Below are 24,759 nucleotides of genomic sequence, written 5' to 3' on the forward strand. Positions count from 1 at the left end.
TGTTGTGTTGTCGGGTGTACTCTGACGGTCATTTTAGTACCTGACAAATGAATAAATGATTCAATATGAAATTTATGGCGTACCTTTTTAGGTTGATCGATGATTTCTTTTATAGAATGATTTATTTTCCTTATCTATTAAAGATTGTAAGAGTCATTGGATAGAATATTAGCGTTATTTCTATCTCCTTAAGTTTATCCATACATTTTGAGTCACGTGGAATTCTTATCTAGTCAAATATTTCGTATCACAATCAAATCAATTTCTCAATTTCAATTTTAAATTGAATTTATAAAATAGCAACAAATTAAGTAAAGTAACTAATACAAACCTACCTCTCTAAATGAAAGATTTGACTTCGAACCTCCCGAAGGCATGGATATGCGACGTTGATTAATTCAAAATTATTGACTTTGTTTAATCTAAGTCGGGTCTTAAATCTTACGACTCTACCTAATACTTGGCCTCGATTATTGCAGTCACGGAGATAATTGTATGCAAGAATGGGGAGCAACTGAGGCACTGGTCGGCACCGGTGGCCCCTCTTAACTTTGTGTCCAACATGTGCAATGTCAGTGTTTTTGTCATCTAATTTCGTACCCAAAATGTGAACTTTTTCCTCATTATTTCTATGAAGAAATAAATAAATAAAAATTGAACCATTCAAAAATTAAAGGCTTCCCCAATCTTTGGAGTTTTCGATTGTCCCATAGTGATCTTAGGATTCATTGTGAAAAACCAAGTCATGTGTTAAAAACCAAGAGATGTAATTATTATTATTATTTTTTTTTGAAAGAAAAATAATTTAGAGTTTGAAAGTCTAAAGAATTTAAATTGATTTGTGTAAATAGAGTACTCATGACTTTCACGATAGCATCCGTTTATACTAATATAAAATTAGTCATATTTGGCTTCCTTGTAAAATACAAGAATTTCAATAATGAAAGAAGTCAAATTGCAGTGCCCTTCAAGTGAGCCATTCAATACAGCTCCATTTGTTTGGACGTAAAATATTTTTCAGAAAATATTTTTTGATTTTCTGGTATTTGGTTGTTCGTAAAATATTTATCAAGAAAAAAATATTAAAATTTAATAAAAATAACTTATCCATAAATCTTTTGCAAGTTATTTTATATGCCCCGCCCGATGGACACGACCTCAACCTCAAAGTAAACCTTTGTTAAACATCAAAAAAGTAAAAATAAAAAAATATTTTATCTGAAAAAGAAAAATATTTTTCAAGAAAAATATTTTACATCGAAACAAAAGGAACCGAAATGATTCTTAGGCTTACCATCCAAAACGAATGGTGAGCCATGGAATGCATTCAAGTGAAACCAATGGCATACAATCGGCCCACTGTTTCAGTTTCATACATAGAATGGTATGCCTAAGAATCATTTTACTTAATGAAATTAGTGTAATAATGTTTCAGATTTTTTGTGTGTGACCAATTTGTGTATACTATACTTGACATTAGCTTTCAATACAATGGAAGGACAGACTGAAGAGGACAATTAAAAAGGCAAAGCCAGCTAAGAAAAGTTTTGGCAAAGAATTGAGATTTATGTGTTTGGTACGAGAAAGATGGTGTTCCTTCATTTAGAATTATTCACATATATGATCAGGGCAGCTGGCTCTACAATGACCTCCACCCAACTCTTGTTCCACTTTTATGCAAAACAGACATGTCATGGCTAGCTGCCCTCTTTTAGTTCATCTCTTTTTCTTTCCAACTTCCTCAATCTAAAACAGTGATTTATGTGTCCCGTTTGTCATGCGTTTTATTTCTATTGTTTTTGTTTTTGGTTACTACAGTGTCAATTTTACCAACAAAAAATATGTTTGGTGCGACCTTATTTTATTTTACATAGTGCTAAAACACTTCGTGAACAGTGAGTCAGTGACCCAAAACCAAAACATCAAAAAGTTATTTTTTCTTATTTTGACAACTGGTCATGGCCCAAAAGCATAATTATTCATATTTCTGTTTTCGACATTTCCACAGTAAAACATCGTTCCCAAACGTACTTCTAATTTTTTTTCCAAAACACTCATACAGCAAAAAATTGTTTCTGTTTTAGCCAAAAACAAAACGCCTAAAACAAAACGCATGCCAAACGGGAAGGCTCCATTTGTTTGGATGTAAAATATTTTTTAATATATATATTGGTGTTTGATTGTCGTGAAATATTTACGAAGAAAAAAAATATTAAAATTTAACAAATATAACTTACCCATCAATTTTTAACAAATTATTTTACACGTCCTTCTTGATGGACTCGGACTCAAATTCGACCTAGACCTCTGCGCAATACTGAATAAGTAAAAATTAAAAAATATTTTACTTGAAAAAGAAAAATCATTTCCGAAAAAAATATTTTACGTCAAAACAAACGTGACCTGACCTAAAAGGAGGGAGCATTCAAAGCAAATTAAAAGGAGGGAGGACTTGAACACAGGCACACCCGCTCAGAGAGTTGGATACCCTATCAATTTGGCCACTGAATAATGTCCATCAATCTAAAAAAATACGTGTTCAGTGAATTTAGAGACATAAAACAATAGTGAAATTTAATAAATACTACGTGGTGCAAGTACATGTCTTAAATATAAGTAAATGATTATTGTCCATGTTTTCAATTGTTATTTTTAATTTAGATAGACTCTTTCTAGTAAACTCCTACTATAAACATTACTTAGGTGGTGGTAGAGCGCTTAACTTTCTAAACAGACGTGTCTATCTGAATCGCCTTTCTTAGTTTGTCAGTAGAAAAATAAAATTGTTTAACATTGTCCTAAATAAATGCTACCCAATATCCCCCTTGTCATGAAAAATAAAAAATATATAAATAATTAAATTAATTAATTAAAACTTTAGACCTGTATTGTATTTAGATCAAATGGGGTCACAAAGTCCTATAACTCATCTTGGATCTGCTTTTGTACCTAAAGATCTTAAACACACCAAATACATAATTAATTGCAATTATAAAGTTGGAAAATGACTTCCTCTTTTCTATGTTTAATGAATCCCACCAACCAAAAGCAACAATAAAATTTAACATGTTTAATTAATTCAATTTTTTAATGGGTGGATCACATAAATACATATTTATGTGATTTTTTTTTTCACACGATGGTCTAGCGGATAAGAAGTCTCTTAAGACAATTGTAAATTCAGACTCGTGAATTCGCCGAGGTTTACTTTTCACAATTAAATTTCAATAGAAAATAGTCTTATTGGTTCAACTCTTTCAATGAATAAAATACATTAGGCTTGTTTATTGAAAAATTTTGATGGTCTTGTAGAAGAAAAAGTGAGACTCGTTTCTAATTCTCTCTAGAATTAATGTACAAAAATCATGTATCTAGTAGTTTAATTTAGGACAAGTTAATTATATCAGTCCATCAAAATTGTCGTGAGGACTGGACCAGCATAAATTCAGACCTGTGGTCCATTATCTAGACACAATACATAAAATAATAATAATAATAATAATCCGATTAGTTTGGATTTGGAATTGAAAGAAATTTAGTTAAAACTTTGACTACTAAATTTCCTTCAATTCCAAATCTAAAGCCCTAATTCGGTGCTCCCAAATGCATCATTAATGTTTTGTTGTGTGGAATATTGTGAGAAAAATAAAAAATAAAAAAAAAATAGTAGGAAATATATGAAGGGAAAAGAGAAGAAGAAATAACGCCTGGAAAACCTGTAAGGAAAGGAGATCAAAATTTTCCTTTCCTTTCCTTTTCATTTTTTTGGATTTCACCTGGCTTTTCTAGGAACCAAACGGAGTCTCTCAAGATTCAAGACGTCCCATGAGGCCCATGATAAAATTACTCGTTCAGTTCGGGCAGCTTACACCGCTCTGCCCAGACTTGTTCCAGCTTTTTCTCTGACTAGGGGACAGGCCCAAAACTGAATCCACATTGTGTGTCTTCGGCCCATGTCACAGCCCATAAAGCTTTGAAAAACCAAATTATACCATGAATCATCCCTTGGGAAACCCGTTGCACAATGGTCCCGTTAGTTTGTAAGGTTTAAAGAAAGTGAGATATATATAGTCTTACCTTTATATACAATTTTTTTTTTCTTTTTCTCCATATACGCATATGTATGTAACCATTTTCTTTTTCTTTTTACTGGAGGAGGAGGATGGAGTTATTGGGGTGAGTCGGACACGACTCTGAGGAGTGCATTACTCAACTCTCCCCAATTAACGCAATTGCAAGGCAGGGTGGTGTGAAACCATTAATGCAAAAAAGAAATAAATTCTAAAATTGAAAAGGCAGCAAATTAGGTTTAAATTAGTCTAAAGACATCTAAAGTCAGATTCTAATCTTAACAATTTGTCAACTTTTATTTGGTAACCCATCAATCGTTTCTCTTTTTCTGAGTTTAATACAATAACAATAATTAGAGAGTTAGTTTAGCGACTTTAATGGGTAAAGTCTTCCCACAAAGAAGAGTTAGATTAACAATCTCAAATCTAATTCCAATGTGGGGTCATTACATCATCATGGATTTTCTTTGCAATGTGAGAAGCCCCAATGACCCGACCCGGTAGTTCACCACACACCTTACCTAATCAGAAAGAGCATTACTCATCATAAGTCATGCCTCCATGAATTGTTCAAAGAAATGTGCCTTACCCAATTCTTAAAAATACCTTATTATATATATTTTTACTTCGGTTCTTTCTGATCAAAGGACATGTAGTTCAATGATATAAATTCTCTCCTCTCAAAGAAGAGGGGAATGATTCGAATCCGAGTGTGGACAAAAAGGAGTGTGCGTGGATTTCATGCCTATGTAAAAAAACATTTTGATTCACTCATTTCGCTACTCTCTTTCGCCAACAATTGACTGTTTTTCAATCTTATTTTCTCTCTTTAGGGCTTTTAGCCTGACCCATCTCCGCCCTCTCTCATTTTTATAAATGTAATACAGAGTAAATGAAAAATATTATTAATTAAAATTAAGTTCTTATACTAATTATTTTATTCAAAAAAACAAAAATTATCCTCATTTTTTAAAATTTTATATTTCTTCCCCTGCACTAAATTCCTAACTATATTTAGCATTTCGGTGGTAATTATAAAAATTATTGATAAAAATATATGTCAATTTTGAAAGCATGTATATATATATGAACTAGGACTCTAGGTAGGAGTCACTTATTAGAATTTTTTTATTATTAATTTTTTTTTGACAAAAAGAAAAAACTAAAAATAAAAAGAAGGGTGGGTATTGGAAGATATAATTATTAAAAATAAAATAAAATAAAATATTACTCTATGGTCAAAGGGAAAGTAGGCAATTTCCTCCGTCATTTGCGCCGGGAGGAGTCCAAAGTCCAAAGTTTGGACTCTATACCACTAGCTATTGTCCTTGTTTGGTTTGGCCTTTTCTTTTTGGAAGGCCCACCAAAATTGTTGACATATAAAGGCAAAGCACTGATGTCCTAAAGAGTTGGTTAATTTGATTGTATTGTGTCCTTAGCTTTTCAAAACATGGTTTTGATTTGATAGTTCCTTCCCCCAACAATTTCAATTTGGCACTATTCCAATTTAAAAATATTGGAATTATTAAATTAAATAAAATAAAAAAAACCTAGTCACATGGTGTCCAAGATGTAAATTACATTGGTGTGTAGGTATGGTAATGTCCAAGATATATTGTATTGTATATTCGTATTTCCAAAATTCAAAAGGCTCTTTATAGATATGTTATATTCCTAGTACATTCTTTTTGAAGTTTTATTTGTACTTGTAAACTCCCCTCTTCTTTTTATACTCCTACTCCTACTTATCTAGGGAATAAATATATTTACAAAAAAAAAGGAATAAATTGCACTGACATCCTTGGGATTCGCCACTATCAATAACTTTTGTTACATTAACACTCCCTATCATTTGAAATGTTACTAATGCCCTTGAATTTTTAATTTGATTTTATTCTTAAAATATCAGCCTTATGAAATGACCAAACTAGCTATCCCTATGCTAAGAAATTGCCAACAACTTTAACCTTAAAATAAACCAACCCTAATTGCAAACATAATTTAGCACATGAATGTATATATATGTATATATATATATATATATATATATGAAGGAATAGAGGAAAGAACAGAGGTGGTGTTGTGGGTGGTGGTGGTGATGGTCGCAGCATTATGGGGGATGTGGAGAGGTTAGTTTGGTCTATTTACACTGTTTGTACCAATGTTGACAAGTCAAAGGGTTAAAAGGTAATTTCATATGATTTTAAAGGTCTGAAGAGGATGTCAATGCATATTTTTTTAATCTCAAGAGGTATCAATGTGAAAAAAATATTTATCTATTTTAGGACAGAGGAAATATTAAATTGCCTTCACCTCTTTGATACCTCTTAATCAAAGAGAAACCCAGCCTGGTTTTTTAAGAGGAGAGTTAAGGATGCAATGTTTGGGAATGGTCCCTCCCTCATTTTATTTTTCTTGTTGGACCAACAATATTCTCCATGAGCAATAATTAGCTCCATGCGTGACTGAGATCATTGATTAAAAGAGTAGCATTAATTTCAGCTAATTTTATGCAGCCATTATATAAAAAGCCACAATCATTGTCGCAAATTGAGTCAACCAAGTCTTGCTTTGGTTGTTCCCAATCATAGCGTGCCTAGCAGCCTAAGAGAGTTCCAAACATTGGCTAGCATGGGAGGTAAAAATTTACTGTATTTTACTGGTACGGCAGAACATATCATAGTGCGATGAGCGCGGTCATTCGTACTACAGTTGTTGCATAATACCCCATTCGTCTCAAAATAAGTATCATACTTTTCATTTTTATCATTTTTGACCATTGAGAAATCATATTTTGCATTTGGGTAATTTTGAGGCCCGAACCTCTTTGGATTTCAATTGTTCAGCAAAAACTCCAATTCCAATAGCCTTTTTCACTGTAGAGGCTCATTTCGGTAAACCGGTTCTCTACTTCGGTCGACCGAAGCACCATCTTTTATCTCGAGCCAACAGTTTTCAGTTTTTTGCCTTTTTAGTGATGGTTTTGGCTACGGGTTTCAGAATTTGGTGTTTCCAGATGCTATTAGGAGCTATGCAAGTGAAAGGTGCGTGACATCAAGACAAGCATTAAACGTGACATAATTATGAAAAGTATGACACTTATTATGATCCAACCTTTTATCTGATCGATCGAACATTTTGATCTTATCCTCAACAACCAACGAAAATGGTTAATTTTGGGTTACTAGCCCGTGAGTTTATTTTTGTCTATCCCAAAATAAGTGTCCACTTTCTTTTTTCAAACAATATATTTCACATCATTCTAAAAATGTCCTTTAAGTTTAAATTTAAAACTTTAATATTCAAAACTTAAAAGAGCAACTTAATAATTTTCCAGGCAAATAATACATGATCCCACATGTCCCCTGAAAAATTATCAATCCCCATAAGTGACACTTATATTAGGACGGAAGGAGTATAATATTAGGTCATTTTTCATCTTCTGAATCAATTTAATATGGAGTTCATATATTGTATTGTTATATACAAAGAAATACAACATGAAATAAGCTTTTCTATCTTACCTGTAATTGGACAAGTAAAACAAGGAGAGTATTTAACATGAGAGTTAGGGTAAGTATTTTGTGGCGTGAGGGTGTTGTCATAGTGGTAAAGAATTAGACCTTAAATACTTTCATCTTATATATAAATAGGGTAAATTATACTGACCTTCCTTCCCTAAGATTTGACGCATGTGCTCAATGACATCCCTTATCGTTAATAGAAATTCAAAAAATGACCAAGTTGTTCTTTCATTGTATTAAGAGATCTCAATAACCTTATAGTGTGACATGAAATGACAAAAATACTATAAAATGGCATTGAAATGCAAAGTATCAATTTTCATACCAATTTCATATTATTCTATTTTACAATTTTTTTTTTCTTCTGTTAATGACATTTGATTAGGTTTCTTTTTTATGGTTTAATTAGGTTTCGTTTTTATTTCACACGGGGGGTAAGAGAACGAAAGACATTTCTCAATTTAGGAGAGGTAAAAATAGTAAAAGTGAAACGTTCTCATGTAATTTATTCTTTAAAGTAAGGGATAAATCCTTTGGCCAAACAGCCTTCGAGTAATACAAATGTAAATAGTTGAAGGAAAAAATTACATAATTCGTGATGACATGGTTGGGTTTAGTTTGGCCAATCATAAAATAACAATAATAAAAGTTCAATCTTTCACTTTAAAAATGTCAATCATTTTTCTATATATATATATATATAACTTTCATCTAATGTTAGTGAATTATTTAGCAAGTTGCATGCAATGGATCATAACAAAGAACAATGAATTCTTTTTCTTTTCTTTTTTTTTTTTTTTGTAAAACCATGGTGGGAGTATTTTATAATTTATCACTGGATGCATACAGTTTCTCAACTCAAATGCACCAGGCAATTATCAAAAAATATTTCGAAAGTGACTCCAAAAAAATTCCAAAGATTCAAAAAAGGGAGTCATCAAAATTTTACATTGAATATTATTCAATAACTAAAAAAAAATCACTGCAATAATTTAGCCACCACCAATCTAACATTATAAGCAATAAGAAAATCACATTCAATACGACAATTTGTCAAAAAAAAAGTTAAAAGGGATAAAAAAAAACAAAAATAAAACAAATAAATAGCACAGTTGTATACAAATTAATAACAATAGTGCTTATATATTTATACTATTATTAAAAGTAAAAAAATTTCAGACTTCCATTACATTAATTGTGTTTCAGTACATTATTTTATAATTAAAAACTTATTAATTTAATTCAATAAAAAAAAATTTAATTAGAGAATGAAATACTAATAGTAATAATATAGTAGTAAGAAATACTGAAATTCAATAAATTAAAATCTTATTAGAGAAGGAAATATATAATATTCAAAATCTTATTTAGTAATATAGTAGTAGGAAATATTATTATTATTAATAGAGTAGTAGGAAATCTAATTAGAGAAGAAAATATATAATATTTAAAAACTAAATTACTGAAATTCAATAAAAAAAATCTAATTAGAAACGGAAATATATAATATCACAGTGTATTGGATGTGTGTTTTACTAGTATGTGTGTGTGACACACACGCACACATACACAAACTACAATATTGCACAAATACAAATTAACTTGGCAGAACGAATCTTTCTGAAGTACTTAACTAAAATTATTTGGTAAGAAAAAGCTGAAAAAGTTAAAAAGTTGTGCGAGAGTGAAAAAACAAAAAGAAGAAGAAGCTACAATAGTTTTTTTTTTTTTTTTTTTTGGATGGTATGTTCTAATCGCTTAATTTAAATCATGTATTATTGTGTGGTTTGGCTGCATGTATTTATTTATATTGAGGAGCCAAAATTTAGGGGAGTAAGATAAAAGGAAAAACGAAAATAAAATGACAAAACTTAAAAAGAAAGAAAAAAAAAGAGAGTTTAATTTAACAAGAAAATTTACCTATTATACCATGACTGTAAGATTTTAATGGTCATTAATTTAGGGCTATCTAAAGAAAAGAGAAACTATTGCATAATTGCGGTAAAATTGACACGTAAGTAAAAATGGATAAAGTGAAAAAAAATTTACACAGTTACTTACTTGTCAATCAACCATGCAATTATTACTCAGAAAAGCAATATTTAATTATTTCCTTTATTTATTTTTAATAATAAAAGTGGAGTTACTAAGGATTCCTTTGGAGGGTGAATGGCTCATTTTACAATAACTGTGCACTTTTTCCTGTTCAGGCGCGTCCGAATATGCGTCCGTTACATTTTCCTTATAATTATTGCTGGCTTCACCAGATAATGTTTGTCCACTAACTCGTCCATTACATAAGTCGTGAATCTCACTCCCTAGCCAATTAATCTCCTCGTTAAAAAGACGCAAAAGGACAAAAAAAATTGCGCGCAGAATGTAACCGCCTAATGGTCTACAGCCCACAGGTGCAGGGTCATTTGTCTCATACATGTGTATCACGAATATATACATATATATAGATATATATATACGTATTTATACTGGTATTTATACAAATATTTAGAAGTGCCAAAAAAAAAAATACTCTGTATATATATATATATATATATAGAGGACGAAAACAATTAAATGTTTTTGCTTCTTCAAAACGGCATGCTTGTCTGCCCTTTCACTTGCTTTTTTCAGTGAGTAGTAGTGGTGAGTGGCTGCATTTGTTCTTACTCTCTCTCTTTTGTTCTCTCTCTAGAACGCAGAGAATACACTTGTTTCTGATCTTTCTGGGTTTTGTTTGAGGGGTAGTGTCGTGATTATGGAGAGAAAGCAGGGGTTCTTTTCGGCGCTGAAGGAGGAGGTTGTCAGAGGTTTATCGCCGGGGAGGTCCAGGGGGAGGAATCCGAACTCGGTGAGGAGTAAGTCACCGGGTTCGGGTTTGCTGCGTAGGAGGAAGGGGAACCAGAGCCACGTGGCGCAGCCGGAGGCGTTGATTTCGAGATCGGGGAGTTTGAGGCCGGTGGAGGCTTTGTCGCCGTTGAGGGAAGGGCCCGATCAGGAGGGATTCGACGGTGGTGATTCGAGGTCGGAGAGGTGGGGCCACTGGATGAAGGGTCAGCTTTGCAGGGCACCCTCTGTGTCGACGTCCTCGTCGGCTGCGGCGTGCCAGAGGTCTGATCTGAGGTTGCTGCTCGGCGTTTTGGGTGCACCATTGGCTCCGGTGCACGTTAGTGACACCGACCCTTTGCCTCACCTTAGCATCAAAGACACTCCCATTGTTAGTTTCTCTCTATATATCTATATATAGATAGATAGATACACATTTAATTGCAAGCCTAGAGTTGATGGTTACTTTGTTAATTCTTGCTAGTAATTTTACGTGCCAGTCTGTGATTTATCAATCAAGGAATTTAATGGGTAGTTTACTAATTGTTTGGTGGATTTTGGGGCTCAAAGCTTGATGATTTTGACTTATGGTAATCTGAAGAATGTAGATTGAACTATGTGGATTATGATTTACTATTTGCTTATATTGAGTGTTAATTTTTGCTACCAATCCTTGCATGCCTGTTTGAGTTTCGAGGTCTGGTAGAGAAACGAACTTGTCGATGTGTGTTAAATTTTTTAAAATTTAGTGGGTCGCTTAGGAACAGGTTTTTATGTGTGTTTCATAGTTTAATGGTTTGGCTGAATAAAAGGGTAGGTGCTATTTTCTTCTTATTCTTCTTGGTTCGGTGTCTTATTTTATTATTATTATTATTATTATTATTATTATTTTAAGCTTTAACTTGAATTAATAGTTTTGTGAAAATTATAATCTTCGTGTATGGATCTCGTCTGTTGTCTTGCATTTCTAGGATTATTAGACGAATTTTTGGCTCTGTGATTCATGTGTGGAAGTATGTAATTGTGTTGTGTTAAACTCAGAATGTTCTGTGCAATTCATGGTTGTTCACTATTCACAAGAAGTTTGTTTTTTTTTTTTTTTTTTCTAAAAAAAAAAAAAATCATATTATTGTATATGCAGGAGTGAAAATGAGGGCTATCAGGATGAAATAAATGAATGTATTTTTGTGGGTGGACAATCACAAGCTTCATTCTTCATGTATGAATCAAGAATAGTACAAGGTGTTGATCTATATGAATTGTAGTTATTGTATATGCAGGAGTGAAAATGAGGGCTATCGGGATTGAAATTAATGAGTGCGTTTTTGTGGGTGGACAATCACTAGCTTCATTCTTCATTTATGCATCAAGAATCATAAATAATTGGAAAGAAAGTAAGATAGTACAAGGTGTTGATCCATATGAATTGTATTTATTGCATAGCAGGAGTGAAAATGACGGCTATCGGGATAGAAATTAATGAGTGAGTTTTTGTGGGTGAACAATCACTAGCTTCATTCTTCATTTATGAATTACGAATCGTAAATAATTGAAAAGAAAGTAAGATAGTACAAGGTGTTGATCTATATGGATTGTAGCATATTAATGAGTGCATTTCAGTGGGCGGATCAGTCAAAAAATATTTCTTATGGATGGATAGATAGATAGATAGCACAACATGTTGATTTATATAGATTCTTGGAAATTTGATTTACTGAAACTTACTAAAAGTGAGTTCATGGTTCTGGGGGGTATAATTGCAGGAAACTTCATCTGCTCAGTACATATTGCAGCAGTATGCAGCAGCATCAGGAGGACAAAAGCTTCAAAACTCTCTTCAGAATGCTTATGCGATGGGAAAAGTAAGGATGTTAACTTCGGATATTGAGACGGCTACAAAGGTCATAAAGACCAGGAATTCCTCGAAAGCAGCAGAGTCGGGTGGCTTTGTGCTCTGGCAGATGAATCCTGACATGTGGTATGTAGAGCTTGCACTTGGTGGCAGCAAGGTTCACGCTGGTTGCAACGGGAAGCTTGTCTGGAGGCATACACCCTGGCTTGGCGCACATGCTGCAAAAGGACCTGTTAGACCCTTGCGTCGTGCCCTTCAGGTGAAACAGTTAGCCTGCTCTCTGCAATGCATTGTTCTTTGTGGATTTGATTTGCTTGTTCCTAGGTGATATTTTGACGATCCATCCTCTGTTCTGTTTGCAGGGGCTTGACCCAAGGACAACTGCAAGCATGTTCACCAACGCAAGATGCACTGGGGAGAAGAAGATTAATGGAGAGGATTGTTTCATCCTCAAGATTTGTGCTGATCCACGTACATTAAAAGCCAGGAGTGAAGGGCCAGCAGAGATCATAAGGCACATTTTGTTTGGCTACTTCAGCCAGAAAACTGGGCTTCTTGTGCACTTGGAAGACTCCCATTTGACCCGCATTCAAAGTAATGGAGGTGGTGATGCTGTGTATTGGGAAACCACTATCAATTCATTCCTCGATGATTATAGGCCTGTTGAGGGGATCATGATTGCTCACTCCGGGCGGTCAGTGGTAACCCTTTTCAGGTTTGGAGAAACAGCGATGAGCCACACCAAGACCAGGATGGAGGAAGCATGGACAATTGAGGAAGTGGCATTCAATGTCCCAGGCCTATCAGCAGACTGTTTTATTCCTCCTGCCGAATTAAGATTGGGTTCTATAAGCGAAACTTGCGAGCTCACTCAGGGAGAAAGGGTAAAGACTGCTGTGGCTGCTGCAGCGGCAGCAGCTTATCGAGCCAAAGTTGCTTCGCTAGGGAAATCACATGATGGTAACGTCAACAATATCGTTTTGAAGATGGATGTATAAGAAAAGGAAAGAGTTTTCTGGTAAATCTTTCATCCTGGTAGGCTACATTCTTGGTGCAAATGGACTGACAATTAAAGGTAAACTGGTAAAAGATAGGAACTCAGTTGATTGAGGAATTTTGAAGTTGGGACCAAGTCTCTTTTGAATCTGTAAATAGACCGGAATCATTCACAAGTTGTCTGGGGAGCCTGCGGTCAACCTTTATACTCTACAAAGATCCATTAGAGGAGTCAGGGCATGGGTGTTCTCAAAAGGATATGGAGCTAATGGAGGTTTGTCTATTGACCTTTCCATTTTTGGATATGCTGTAAATTTAACATATGAGATTCACTTCTGTGAACTCTTGTGAAACTGAAGGTTGTCTCAACTGTGCTGATACTTGAGGATCAAATCTTTTATGATTTTATAAAATCTCATCTTTTTACATTGAATCTCAATTTGTGAAACTTGTTTAGTGCCCATAAAACGAAATAAAAAAGTAGTGAAGTAAGAATCAAAACATGGAAATGTATGAAGCAAGGAACCCTTGATAAGAGGGTGAAATTTTTGGAATTTTGTTGCTGTTGCTGTTGTTAATGAAGCACGCATTTGCCCGCAAACCACGTGCATCATTTTAGTCCAGGCCTCACGTTCTGGTGAGTCTCGATCTGAAAACCTTAGGGAAGTACCCCAAGGCCTTACCAGTTGAGCTAACCTTTGCGGGCTTTGTTCACTTGATGGTGGGTGCAACACCCAATTTGTGGTTGAGGATGAAAAAAGCCTTCACCATCATCCTCCATTCCTTCTGGTTATGGACCATGGCAATAATTGCTGCCCATAAAGATGAAAGCAGCATTTTTGCTGTTGGTCACACGGATATTGAATGCATATAAATATGATTTCCCTTCATTTATTTTGTATCATATATGGGTGGATGTGTAATTATGCTTAGGGGCTCACTGTCCCTTGCAAGCTTCAATTCGTTTCTTATTCTATTTCCTCACTAATCATATTGCTTATGCTTTCTGCTTCATACTCACTTCACTTCAAATATATCTTATATGTGTGTGTCTTTAGTTATTGTTGCTCTCTCTTTGCTTCACTGTATTAATTATTAATATAGAAAGTTTTGTATGTATGTGTATGTATGTAGGTATATATATATATATATGAAAGGTTAAGCAAACTCACACACCCATCCATGCCCCCACTGACATTCGAACCCCCCGATCCCTCCTTCGGAAGGTGGGTTTGTACCAACTGGGTTATAGTACATTTTGATAGGGTTTGTACCAACTGGGTTATGGTACATTTTGATCTTTCAAATGTTGGTGTTTGGGTTGATTATGACTACACCAGGTATACCGTGGTGCACAAAAGCGTCACGTCACTTACTTATAAAAGAATGGTCGCTTTGTAATTTGAATGTCACCGCTTTAATTGGTGAATGTGGTGATTAATTTCAACTATTCTTTCTACAACATCTCATACGTACAACTTCTGAAGTCAAATGAGATGCAATTGATACTCTAAAGTTTCGGTTGAATTGATGGAATTGGAAGGAAAACAAAAGAAAATGAAGGATAAGTATTTATATGTTTGGTTTAAAATTGAGGAAGGAAAATTAGGAAGGATTGCTTAACCCCTCAAATTATACTTTCATTATAATCTCTTTAATGAAATTTTCAAAATACTTAAATTAACCTTTAAATTGTAAAGAAGAAAAAGAGTATATCCTTTTGCAATGCTAAAGTTTATGATACTAAAATTAATAAGATGGTTTTCTTTCTTTTTCTGTATTTACCTTTTCTTTCTTTTTCTGTATTTACCTTTTCTAAACAATAAGAAGAGTTATTGTTATGTTTCTTATCCAAACACAAACAAACGGCAAACAAAGGCTTCTATCAATTCTTTTCTTTTCTATTCTTTTCCATTATACTTATCCAAACGAAGTCTTAGGCTCAGTTTGGTACAATGGAAATGGGATGAAAAGAAAAGAAAGGAAATGGAAGAAAAAAAAAAGTTGTGTTTGGTATAAAATGTTGGATGGAAAGGGAAGGGAATGGAGGGGTTTGGAAAGAAAGACTAAAGCATAAACACTAACTTTTATTATCCTCCCAAAAATGAGAGGAAAGAGAAGAAAAGCTAGTATTTTTAATGAAATTTTGTTAATACTAAATTTGCTCTTATATCTATAAGAGAAAAATTCTATGAAAAAAGGATATGATTTTAAATTCATAACATTAGTTTCTTTCCCTTTCTTTCCCCAAACATGATTAGTATCATTTTCTTTCTTTTCATTTATTAACCAACCAAACACAACAAGTAACTAACACTATCATTTCCTTTCTTTTCTTTTCTCTCCTAACTAATGTTATCTTTTCTTTTTTTTTCCCGATATACCAAACATACCCTTAATTATTCATAGAATTTGGTCGGATTGGTTTCGGGCGGTATGCCATGGTGTCAATCCAAGTCTTCTGCAATGTGACCACAGCCTTCGGCCCACAATTTTTGAAAATCTATGTTCGACTCTCAGCCCACTATCTTTGCAGGCTGGGCTTGGCTTAGTGAGCAATTATTATACCTAAAATTCTATTATTCCTTTTAGTGATGTTTAAATTATTTATTTTTAACCCGGCAACATGGTCAGCCCCAATCCAGACTGGTCCCAACCCAATCTGAATCCAAAATTGGGTTGGGTTGGGCCAGCCCAAAGTTTATTAAAAATTGAGTTATGTCCATAATCCGAACCCAGACAAATATGCAAATTATATTTTCCTTTGGGCATCTATAAGCAAAATTTTATTGTTTTTCTAAAATTATGCAAAGATGACTTTATTCTACTTCCGACGACCTTTGTTTTGAAATCAAGCTCCTCCACTCTACCTCCATCCTTCAAGGTGTGTTTTAACTTCAAAAATCATAATTTTTTTGGTCTTTTTAATATTTTTGTTATTATATATATATATATATATATATATATATATATATATAGAATTAAGTTTGATAATTAGATAAACCTCTTTAATATGGTTGATATTAACGAGAAGAAGTGATAATTATATATAGTGACATGTTTGAAGGACGTGTGAAAGTCAGTCATGTCCCTTTCTTTGAATCTGGAAAAAATGCAAATTAAGTTCTGAAAAAAAAACCAGATAAGTTTTTCTCTCTCTAATTTATTCTCTGTTTTTAAATCTTTTACTTAGACTCAACCATGGTATAATTTAATGCTCTGTTACTGTAATTTTATCCATTTTATTCCTTTTTAGTTTTTAGGCTATTGTTAATTTGGAACTTCTTAGACTTAGATTTTGTTAAAGTGTTAATTTTGTTAAATGCTATAGTAATTTTTTTTTTTTTACATCTCCTGAAAGCCCACAATTAAATGTCTGTATTGGAGATGATGAAAATACGATTTTCAGAATGATATTGAGTTGAAAATGTGGTTAAAATTTTATTAATACAGTCCATCCACCAAAAATTTTAAATTTTCATTTTTGATAGCTTCTTTTTTCCGGTAAAGTGGTAGCTTTTGAAATAAATTATTGGGTTTTCAGGGGATGTAAAATGATTTTCCAGAGATAATATTTTGCTTATTTGTAAAATAAAAATAAAAAAATAAAAAAATATAATAAATTGGAAGAATTTTAGAAAAATAAAAAAGGACGTGGGCGTCTATTGATTTGGGCTCAGATTGTTTAATTTGGGATTTTTGACACTACAACAATTATAGTCTTTAATAACAATTTTATTTGCTGTTAGAAGTAAAAAAAAAAAAAATGTTGCTATAGCTACTTGGCAGCATTTATAGGTAGCATTTGTATTTGTTGTCATAACCTGTGTCGCGATAGGGACAGCAATTGTATCTGCTGCCATATATGAAAAATATATTACAGCAAATATAAACGCCGCCAAAAATGACACTCTTTTTTTAAAAAAATGATATAACAATATATTAAAATTCAAATTCTTATAATCAAGGTCAATCCATTCATAAACCAAAATTTTGATCAAATAAACTCAATTCACAACAAAGTCAAGAAAAAAGAAAAGAAAAGAAGCAATTACAATGCATTTATTAGTGTAGCTATGTCTCAATAACAAGGGAAATAAAAGATTTTTAATGTCTCATCAAATCGTTTAAAAAAAAAAAAAAAAAGATAAAAAAAGGGAGAGACTATGTATATCCTCCAAGTATCATCCTTCTCTACGAGCAACCTGAAATTAAACATATAACGTATTAGAAACCAATAACTAGTATTCGAATTAATACAAACAACAATTATGCATCAAATAAGTCCCAAATAGAAGAAGGAAACAATCAGATCACAAAAATAACAGAATGAGCCAAGAGGTGTCATCATCAACATCAAGCAAGTCCAACCTAAGATTCTGTTGTGGCCTGCTCTTTATTATCTGTATGAATACCTTTTCATTATTTCGACACACTATAACTATATTTTCTATTGCAGAAAGTGAATAAAGGCTTACATGCAGTTTATCTACACATCATGTTAACAAAAAAATAATGCAAAAATTGCATGCAGTTTATCTCACTTCTCACCTGAAGACAGCAGTAGTAGAAGATTATCCCATGCCATCCCCAATGAGAAACCAAATCAACCAATGCCAGACACGTCAAATGCACAAAAAAGGAAGCCCTGCAGCCAATGAAGAAATATATGATGAGAAGATTAAAATTTGTATGCATTAGACACGACATCCATAAAAAAATATTTTTTCAATGGACGTGTCTTTAAACAGAGTTGCAAATTGATGAGGAGAAGCTCAATATCAACTCTGTTATATGCAAATTGAGTTTCATCTTTGTTTATGTACCAAGTCATCATTCTCTATATATAACCTAGAAATAAAACATTTAACGTATTAGAAACCAACAATTATTATTTTCTAGTTTCATATTGTTAGGTGCTGAATGTTATACATTTTAGCCCCTCTATTCGTATGTTTTATTCTCTTAATAATAGTTTATTTGTGATTTTACATTGTTTTATTGTTTTTATTTATTTCAGGGCTTTAATTGTAAAATCAGTCAACACCAGTAATTATGAGCTTTACAAGATGACTTTTAGCAATTTTGAAAATCCAAATCTAATTATACTTAGAAAATAGTCCAAAAGAAGCTACAAGTTGATGAGAATGGAAAGAAGAAGAAAAGGAAAAATCATTCTCCAAAATAGGATTTGTCGCCAAAGTTGGTAACTTTAACCCATTTTGATAATCTGGCTGTATCTCTCTCCTCGAGTGTCAAAACAGCTAAATTCTTGCGAAAGTTGATAGGAAATTCGAAGAGCTACAATTTTGTGTTTCACGAGCTTTCCCTAAAACAGCTGTTTACCTTGTCAAAATTGGCCTAGAAGTCTGCACGAATTTTGGGAGTCTTTATTCGACAGAATTTCTATGTATGTCTCCTATATGAAAAAAGGGAACTTTAGGGATGATCTTTTATTATTTAAAAGGGATCCTCTACAACATTGAAGGATCATACAAAGGAGCTTGAGGCTGAGATCAGAGAGGAGCAGTCAGAAGAAAGAAGAGATCGATCCATGGCGGTGAAGATGTCTTCCTCAACCATGAAGAATTTCACTCCAATCATGCTTGGCTAAACGCTTTGTTAGGGTTGTGATGTAGCCCTAGCTTAGCACACTGGTTTGATTGTATTTAATTATTGGAGAACAATTTTTATTATGCATGATTGTGTAATCTATAGGGTTTTTAGTTAAATTTTCAGTAAGAATCGGTTTTAAAGTTTTAATTCAATTACAAATATTTTTCTATCATGTCTTAGATATTTTAATCTTGTGATTGAATACAACTAATTCACTTCTTGTAGTTGTGAATGAGATAATTACACAATGGTATTTATCTGAATATAATGTTAGAGATTTGATGGATTATGCCTAGAAAAGATAGACCATGCTACACCCTAGAGTAAAGTAGATAGGTAGATGATTTATACCAATCGAAGATAGTCCATGCTTAACTTAAAATTATATTATTTTCTAACTGAATTAATATGTGCTTGTAGCCATAATTAATTCCCTGTGCATGTTATATGATATATCTCCAATAAATTGATGCAATTGACTGGTGGTGCAACGTTAGTGGTGAAATCATACCCCTAGTCCTCTCTCTCTATTTTCTACATCATATTTAATCATTGTTCTTTAGTTTATTTTATTTTCTATTTAGTTAATTTAGAATTAATCATCACAATTCAATTATCCTACTTTCAAGTTAATTTTAGAATTTAAGAAATCTATTGACAAACTTAATTTACATAAGTCCCTTGGGTACAACACCCTTACAAGTAAATCATATTTGCAAAGATTCGTGCACTTACGAGTGGTACATATAAATCTCACAACAAATTTTTGGCGCCGTTGCCGAGGACTTGTTTTAATTCTTGACAGATAATATTAAATTCTACAATTAATTTCAATTAGGATCTTAGTTTAGGATTTTAATTTAATTTAATTTAATTTCTTTCTTTATTTTGATATTGTTTTCTTTTAATTATTGTAGGTGACATTATATGCTTGGTAGACGTTCTTTGTCACTCCCTCAGCTTCCGTTAGACCCAAAAATTGAAAGAACTCTCAGAAACTTGAAGAAATAAAAGATGGCGGATGATTTACCAATTGCAGAAGCAGTTTGCTGTTGAAAGGATCATTACGAACCAGGTGCATACAACTCTTCATCTGCAGTTCGATATCCTCAAGTGAGGGCCCCTCACTACGAAATTAAGGCCAGTACTCTTCAGTTACTGCCTTCTTTTTACAGCCTATCAAAAGATGATCCATACCGGCACTTGGATGACTTTGCAGAGGTGTGCAGAACAATAAAAATCCAGAGTTTTGACGATGATGTGCTCAAGCTACACCTTTTCTCCTTTTCATTGAAGGACAAGGCCAAGGACTGGTTTAATTCATTGACAGCCGACACCATCACTACATGGGCTGAATTGCAACAAAAGTTTTTAAATAAGTACTTTCCCATGGTGAGAACTACTCAATATCGAGATACTATTACTCGTTTTGCTCAAGGGCCTGACCAGCCTTTTCATAAGGCTTGGGAAAGATTCAGAGACCTCCTTCAGAAGTGTCCTCATCATGACATACCAAAATGGCAGCTTGTCAATTTCTTTCATAAGGGGCTCAATGAGGCACAAAGATATATGGTGGATGCCTCTTGTGGTGGAAATTTTATGTTGAAAAGTGTAGAGGAAGCATGGTAGCTTTTTGAAAATATATCTGATAATTCTACACAACATGTCTTACCTCCAGTAGCAAGACCTCACACCATATTGAGGAGAGCAGAAAGTGTGAATGAAACAGGAATAAATCAAGGGCTAGTGAGCCAAATTGAGGCATTAACCAAGAAGGTTGATCAATTGATGATTTACAGTCAAATTGTACCCCTCCTGCAACTAATGTTCAAGGCTTTGAAGTGTGTTCTTTCTGTTCCAGTCCAACTCACCATGTGTCCATTTGTCTAAGTGTATCTCAATATTCAGAAATTCCACAAGAGCAAGTTAATGCTACATATGGAAGGCCCGAAGGGAATAATATGTATTCAAACATTTACAATCCAACTTGGAGAAACCATCCTAACTTCTCATGGAGAAATCCAGCCACAGGGACATCAGCTCATCCACCTCAAGTACCTCAAGTGCAAGGCAATTTTCAATCTCCAGTTTAGACTTCAAATCCTCAAGGATTCACTCCTATGAATGCCTTCAGTCAACCTCAACAATTCTTATCAATGCTCGAGGCAATGATGGCAAAGCAGTTAAAACCAACTAATCAACTTGTGCAGTCTCATTCTCAATCCCTTGCCAAGTTAGAGACTCAAGTTGGCCAACTAGCTCAAGCCTTGAACAGAAGAGAGGATGGCAAGCTTCCTAGTCAACCAGTAGCTAATCCAAGAGGTGTGCGTATAATTGATGACATTACTAGCCAAGAAGTTCACCATGAACAAGTGCAAGCAATTACTATTCTGAGAAGTGGTAAGAGAGTTGAAAACAAGGTGGAAGAAGAGGAAGCAAAGAAGGATGAAAAATGGAAGAAAAGACTTGAAGAGAAAAAAGAGCGTAATGAAAAAGCATAAGAAGTACCTCTAACTATTGAGCCATCTCTTGAACAAAGGCATGTCGTTGTGCCATTCCCTTAGAGACTACAAGAAACATCAAAGGCGGCAAAGTAAGCAAGCAAACTTCAAGACATAATGGAGATGTTCAAACATGTGAAGATTAATCTCCTATTGCTTGATGCAATTCAACAAATTCCAGCTTACGCTAAATTTCTGAAAGATATGTGTACTCAGAAGAGGCGTTCAAATAGCCATGTTCCTAAGAAGGTGCTATTAACTGAGCAAGTCAGTTCCATAATCCAACACTGCACTGCTCCAAAATTCAAAGATCCAGGCGCTCCAACAATTTCATGCACAATAGGGAATCATCAAGTAGAGCGAGCTCTCTTAGATTTGGGTGCCGGTGTAAACCTTCTTCCTTATTCGATTTACTTGCAACTTGGATTAGGAGAATTAAAGTCTACTTCCATTATTCTCCAATTGGCAGATAGGTCAACCAAACAACCTCATGGTGTCATCGAAGATGTGATTATCAAAGTAGATAAATTCTACTTCCCAGTTGACTTTATTGTGCTAGATACCGAGCCCATTCCAGAACTAAAGAGGCACATTCATGTGATCCTTGGTCGTCCTTTCCTTGCAACAGCAAATGCGAGCATAAATTGTAGAACAGACGTCATGGACGTATCTTTTGGTAATATGAAGGTGCGCTTAAATATTTTCAATACCAGTCAATGCCCTTCAGATAATAACGATTTTTTTCTAGTCGATGCCATCGATGAATGTGTTGAAGAGATGACCCCATTTGCATTGATAAAAGATCCACTGAAAGCATGCATGTCTTACTTTGATGCCGAGTCATTTGATGTTGAGAAAAGTATTGAAGAGGTGAATGCCCTGCTTGATGTAGCGAGTATGCACAACACTCCACCATGGAAGATTCCTATTGAGCCACTTCCACAATTGTCAAGTAAACCACCTATACCATCTTTGGAGTGTCCGCTAGAGCTAGAGCTGAAGCAGTTACCCTCTCATCTGAAATATGCATTTCTTAGGCCAGAAAGTACTCTTCCAGTAATTATTTTAGCAAAGCTATCAGACGTACAAGAAGAGAAATTATTAGAAGTACTAGCCAACCATCGAGAAGCTATTGGCTGGAGTGTGGCTGATCTAAAAGGGATTGATCCCTTAGTATGTATGCATCGGATTTTCTTAGAAGAAGATTCTAAACCTTCGCGAGAAGCACAAAGGAGGTTAAATCCAAATATGAAAGAGGTGGTGAAAAAGGAAGTAGTCAAGTTACTTGATGCAGGCGTTATTTACCCAATTTCAAACAGTCAATGGGTGAGCCCGATTCAAGTGGTTCCAAAGAAATCTGGGATCACTGTGGTGAAAAATTCTGAAGGTACTTTACTTCCCCAACGCATTACTACAGGTTGGCGAGTGTGCATAGATTACCGCAAATTGAATTCCAAGACATGGAAGGATCACTTTCCTCTCCCCTTTATTGATCAAATATTGGAGAAGCTGGCAGGGAAGAAATTTTATTGCTTCTTGGACGGGTATTCTGGATATAATCAAGTTGCCATTCATCCTGACGATCAGGAGAAGACAACTTTCACTTGTCCATATGGTACTTTTGCCTATCACCGTATGCCTTTCGGACTCTGTAATGCACCAGCCACTTTTCAGAGATACATGATGGCTATTTTCTCTGATATAATTGAAAATTTTCTAGAAGTCTTTATGGATGACTTCTCGGTGTTTGGGCCTTCGTTCGATAATTGCATGGAGAATTTAGTGCTTGTTCTTTAACGATGTAAAGAGAAGAATTTAATCTTAAATTGGGAGAAAAGTCACTTTATGGTGCAAGAAGGAATTGTCCTTGGCCATATAATATCCAAAAGAGGAATTGAAGTAGACAAAGCTAAGGTCGATCTTATCTCTAATCTTCCTCCCCCATCATCGGTGAAACAAGTGCGATCATTCCTCGGCCATGCAGGATTTTACAGACGTTTTATCAAAGACTTCAGTAAACTCACAAGGCCATTATGCAATTTATTGGGAAAAGATGTTCCTTTTCACTTTGATGAAAAGTGTCTAAAGGCATTCGAGCAACTTCGCTCTTTACTGTCTTCTGCACCCATAATGTAGGCTCTAGATTGGTCTCTTCCTTTTGAGATTATGTGTGATGCATCAGACTATGCAGTTGGCGCCGTCTTGGGTCAGAGAATGGAGAAATTGCCAAGAGTAATTTATTATGCAAGCAAGATCTTAACAGAGGCACAATTGAACTATACCACTACTGAAAAAGAATTATTGGCAGTGGTCTTTGCTTTAGACAAGTTTCGCTCTTATTTGTTGGGTTCCAAAGTTATTGTGTTTTCTGATCATGCAGCTTTTTGACATTTACTCAACAAAAAGGACACCAAGCCAAGGTTGATTAGGTGGATTCTATTACTACAAGAATTCGACCTAGAAATCAAAGACAAGAAGGGTTCAGAAAATGTGGTGGCAGACCACTTATCCAGAATTTTGGTAGATTCATCGTGTACTCTTCCATTGCATGATTCATTCCTAGATGAACAGTTATTTCAACTTCAGAAGGAGAATCCACCATGGTATGCTGATATTGTAAACTGGAAGGCATCCAGAAGAATTCCGTCTAATTGGACCAAACATGAGAAAGACAGGTTCTTCTCTCAAGTGAAATATTACCATAGGGAGGATCCACAGTTATATAAGTACTGCTCGGACCAAATTATTCGTCGTTGTGTACCAGATAATGAAATTCCTAGTGTTCTGAAATTTTGTCACATGCTTGTAGTGGAAAGAAGACAGCAACAAAGATCCTTCAGAATGGTCTAACTTAGCCTTCCTTGTTCAAAGATGCTCACAAGTTTGCCAAGGCCTGTGATCGATGTCAACGGTTGGGCACCATTGTAATATCCCTAATTTTACAAAGGATAGTCTTGGAATTTCATTCGTTATTTACTTGAAATTTTTAAATGATTAATTGTTATTTTCCTGACTTGCTTGATGTATTTGCCCTAATTGTGATTATTTGTTTTAATTTGAATTACTTAGTATTATTTGAATGAATTGTATTACTTGTTTAAGTTGATATTTAATTGTGGCTTTATTTCATTGTATTTCATTATTTGTTTTGCATCAACGTGTCTGTTTAGTGTTGCACACATATAGTTAAATTAGGTTTACAGTTTTCAGTTCAGCTGGCATTGGATTATAACCTAGGTTTTATGGGCCGAGTAAATTGTATTAGGGTATAACTGAGCCTAGGGCTAGTGTGTCCTATAAATACTCGTCTAAGATGTCTGCCTAGGGTTTTAGAACAATATTACGCCATAGTAAGACACAGAAAGCTTAGAGACGGCTGG

The 24,759-nt window shown here is 34.2% G+C and overlaps 2 protein-coding genes across 8 annotated transcripts in view; one reads left to right on the forward strand and one right to left on the reverse strand.

Annotated features, from left to right (window-relative positions):
* Positions 1-10,163: 10,163 nt before the first annotated feature.
* LOC132279087 (uncharacterized) lies at positions 10,164-13,695 on the forward strand. The gene is made up of 3 exons (XM_059781018.1): positions 10,164-10,805; positions 12,178-12,525; positions 12,629-13,695. The coding sequence occupies exons 1-3, from the start codon at positions 10,347-10,349 to the stop codon at positions 13,262-13,264; spliced, it is 1,443 nt and encodes a 480-aa protein (XP_059637001.1). The 5' UTR covers positions 10,164-10,346; the 3' UTR covers positions 13,265-13,695.
* Positions 13,696-17,297: 3,602 nt separating this feature from the next.
* The window catches only part of LOC132279918 (uncharacterized), a 33,469-nt gene continuing 26,007 nt past the window's right edge, over positions 17,298-24,759 (reverse strand). For all 7 annotated transcript variants that reach the window (XR_009471432.1, XR_009471429.1, XR_009471431.1 and 4 more), the window contains 2 exons: positions 17,814-17,910; positions 17,298-17,467 (listed from right to left, as the gene is read on the reverse strand). Coding sequence is in view for 1 of the 7 variants with exons in the window: in XM_059781987.1 (XP_059637970.1) it covers positions 17,869-17,910 (42 nt within the window). In the remaining 6 variants the exon portion in view is untranslated. The remainder of the gene's footprint in view (positions 17,468-17,813; positions 17,911-24,759) is intronic.

Source organism: Cornus florida, unplaced genomic scaffold, assembly GCF_030987335.1.
Source record: "Cornus florida cultivar Cherokee Brave unplaced genomic scaffold, ASM3098733v1 CherokeeBrave_3.0.0_Hap2_Chr10, whole genome shotgun sequence".
NCBI classification, from domain to species: domain Eukaryota; kingdom Viridiplantae; phylum Streptophyta; class Magnoliopsida; order Cornales; family Cornaceae; genus Cornus; species Cornus florida.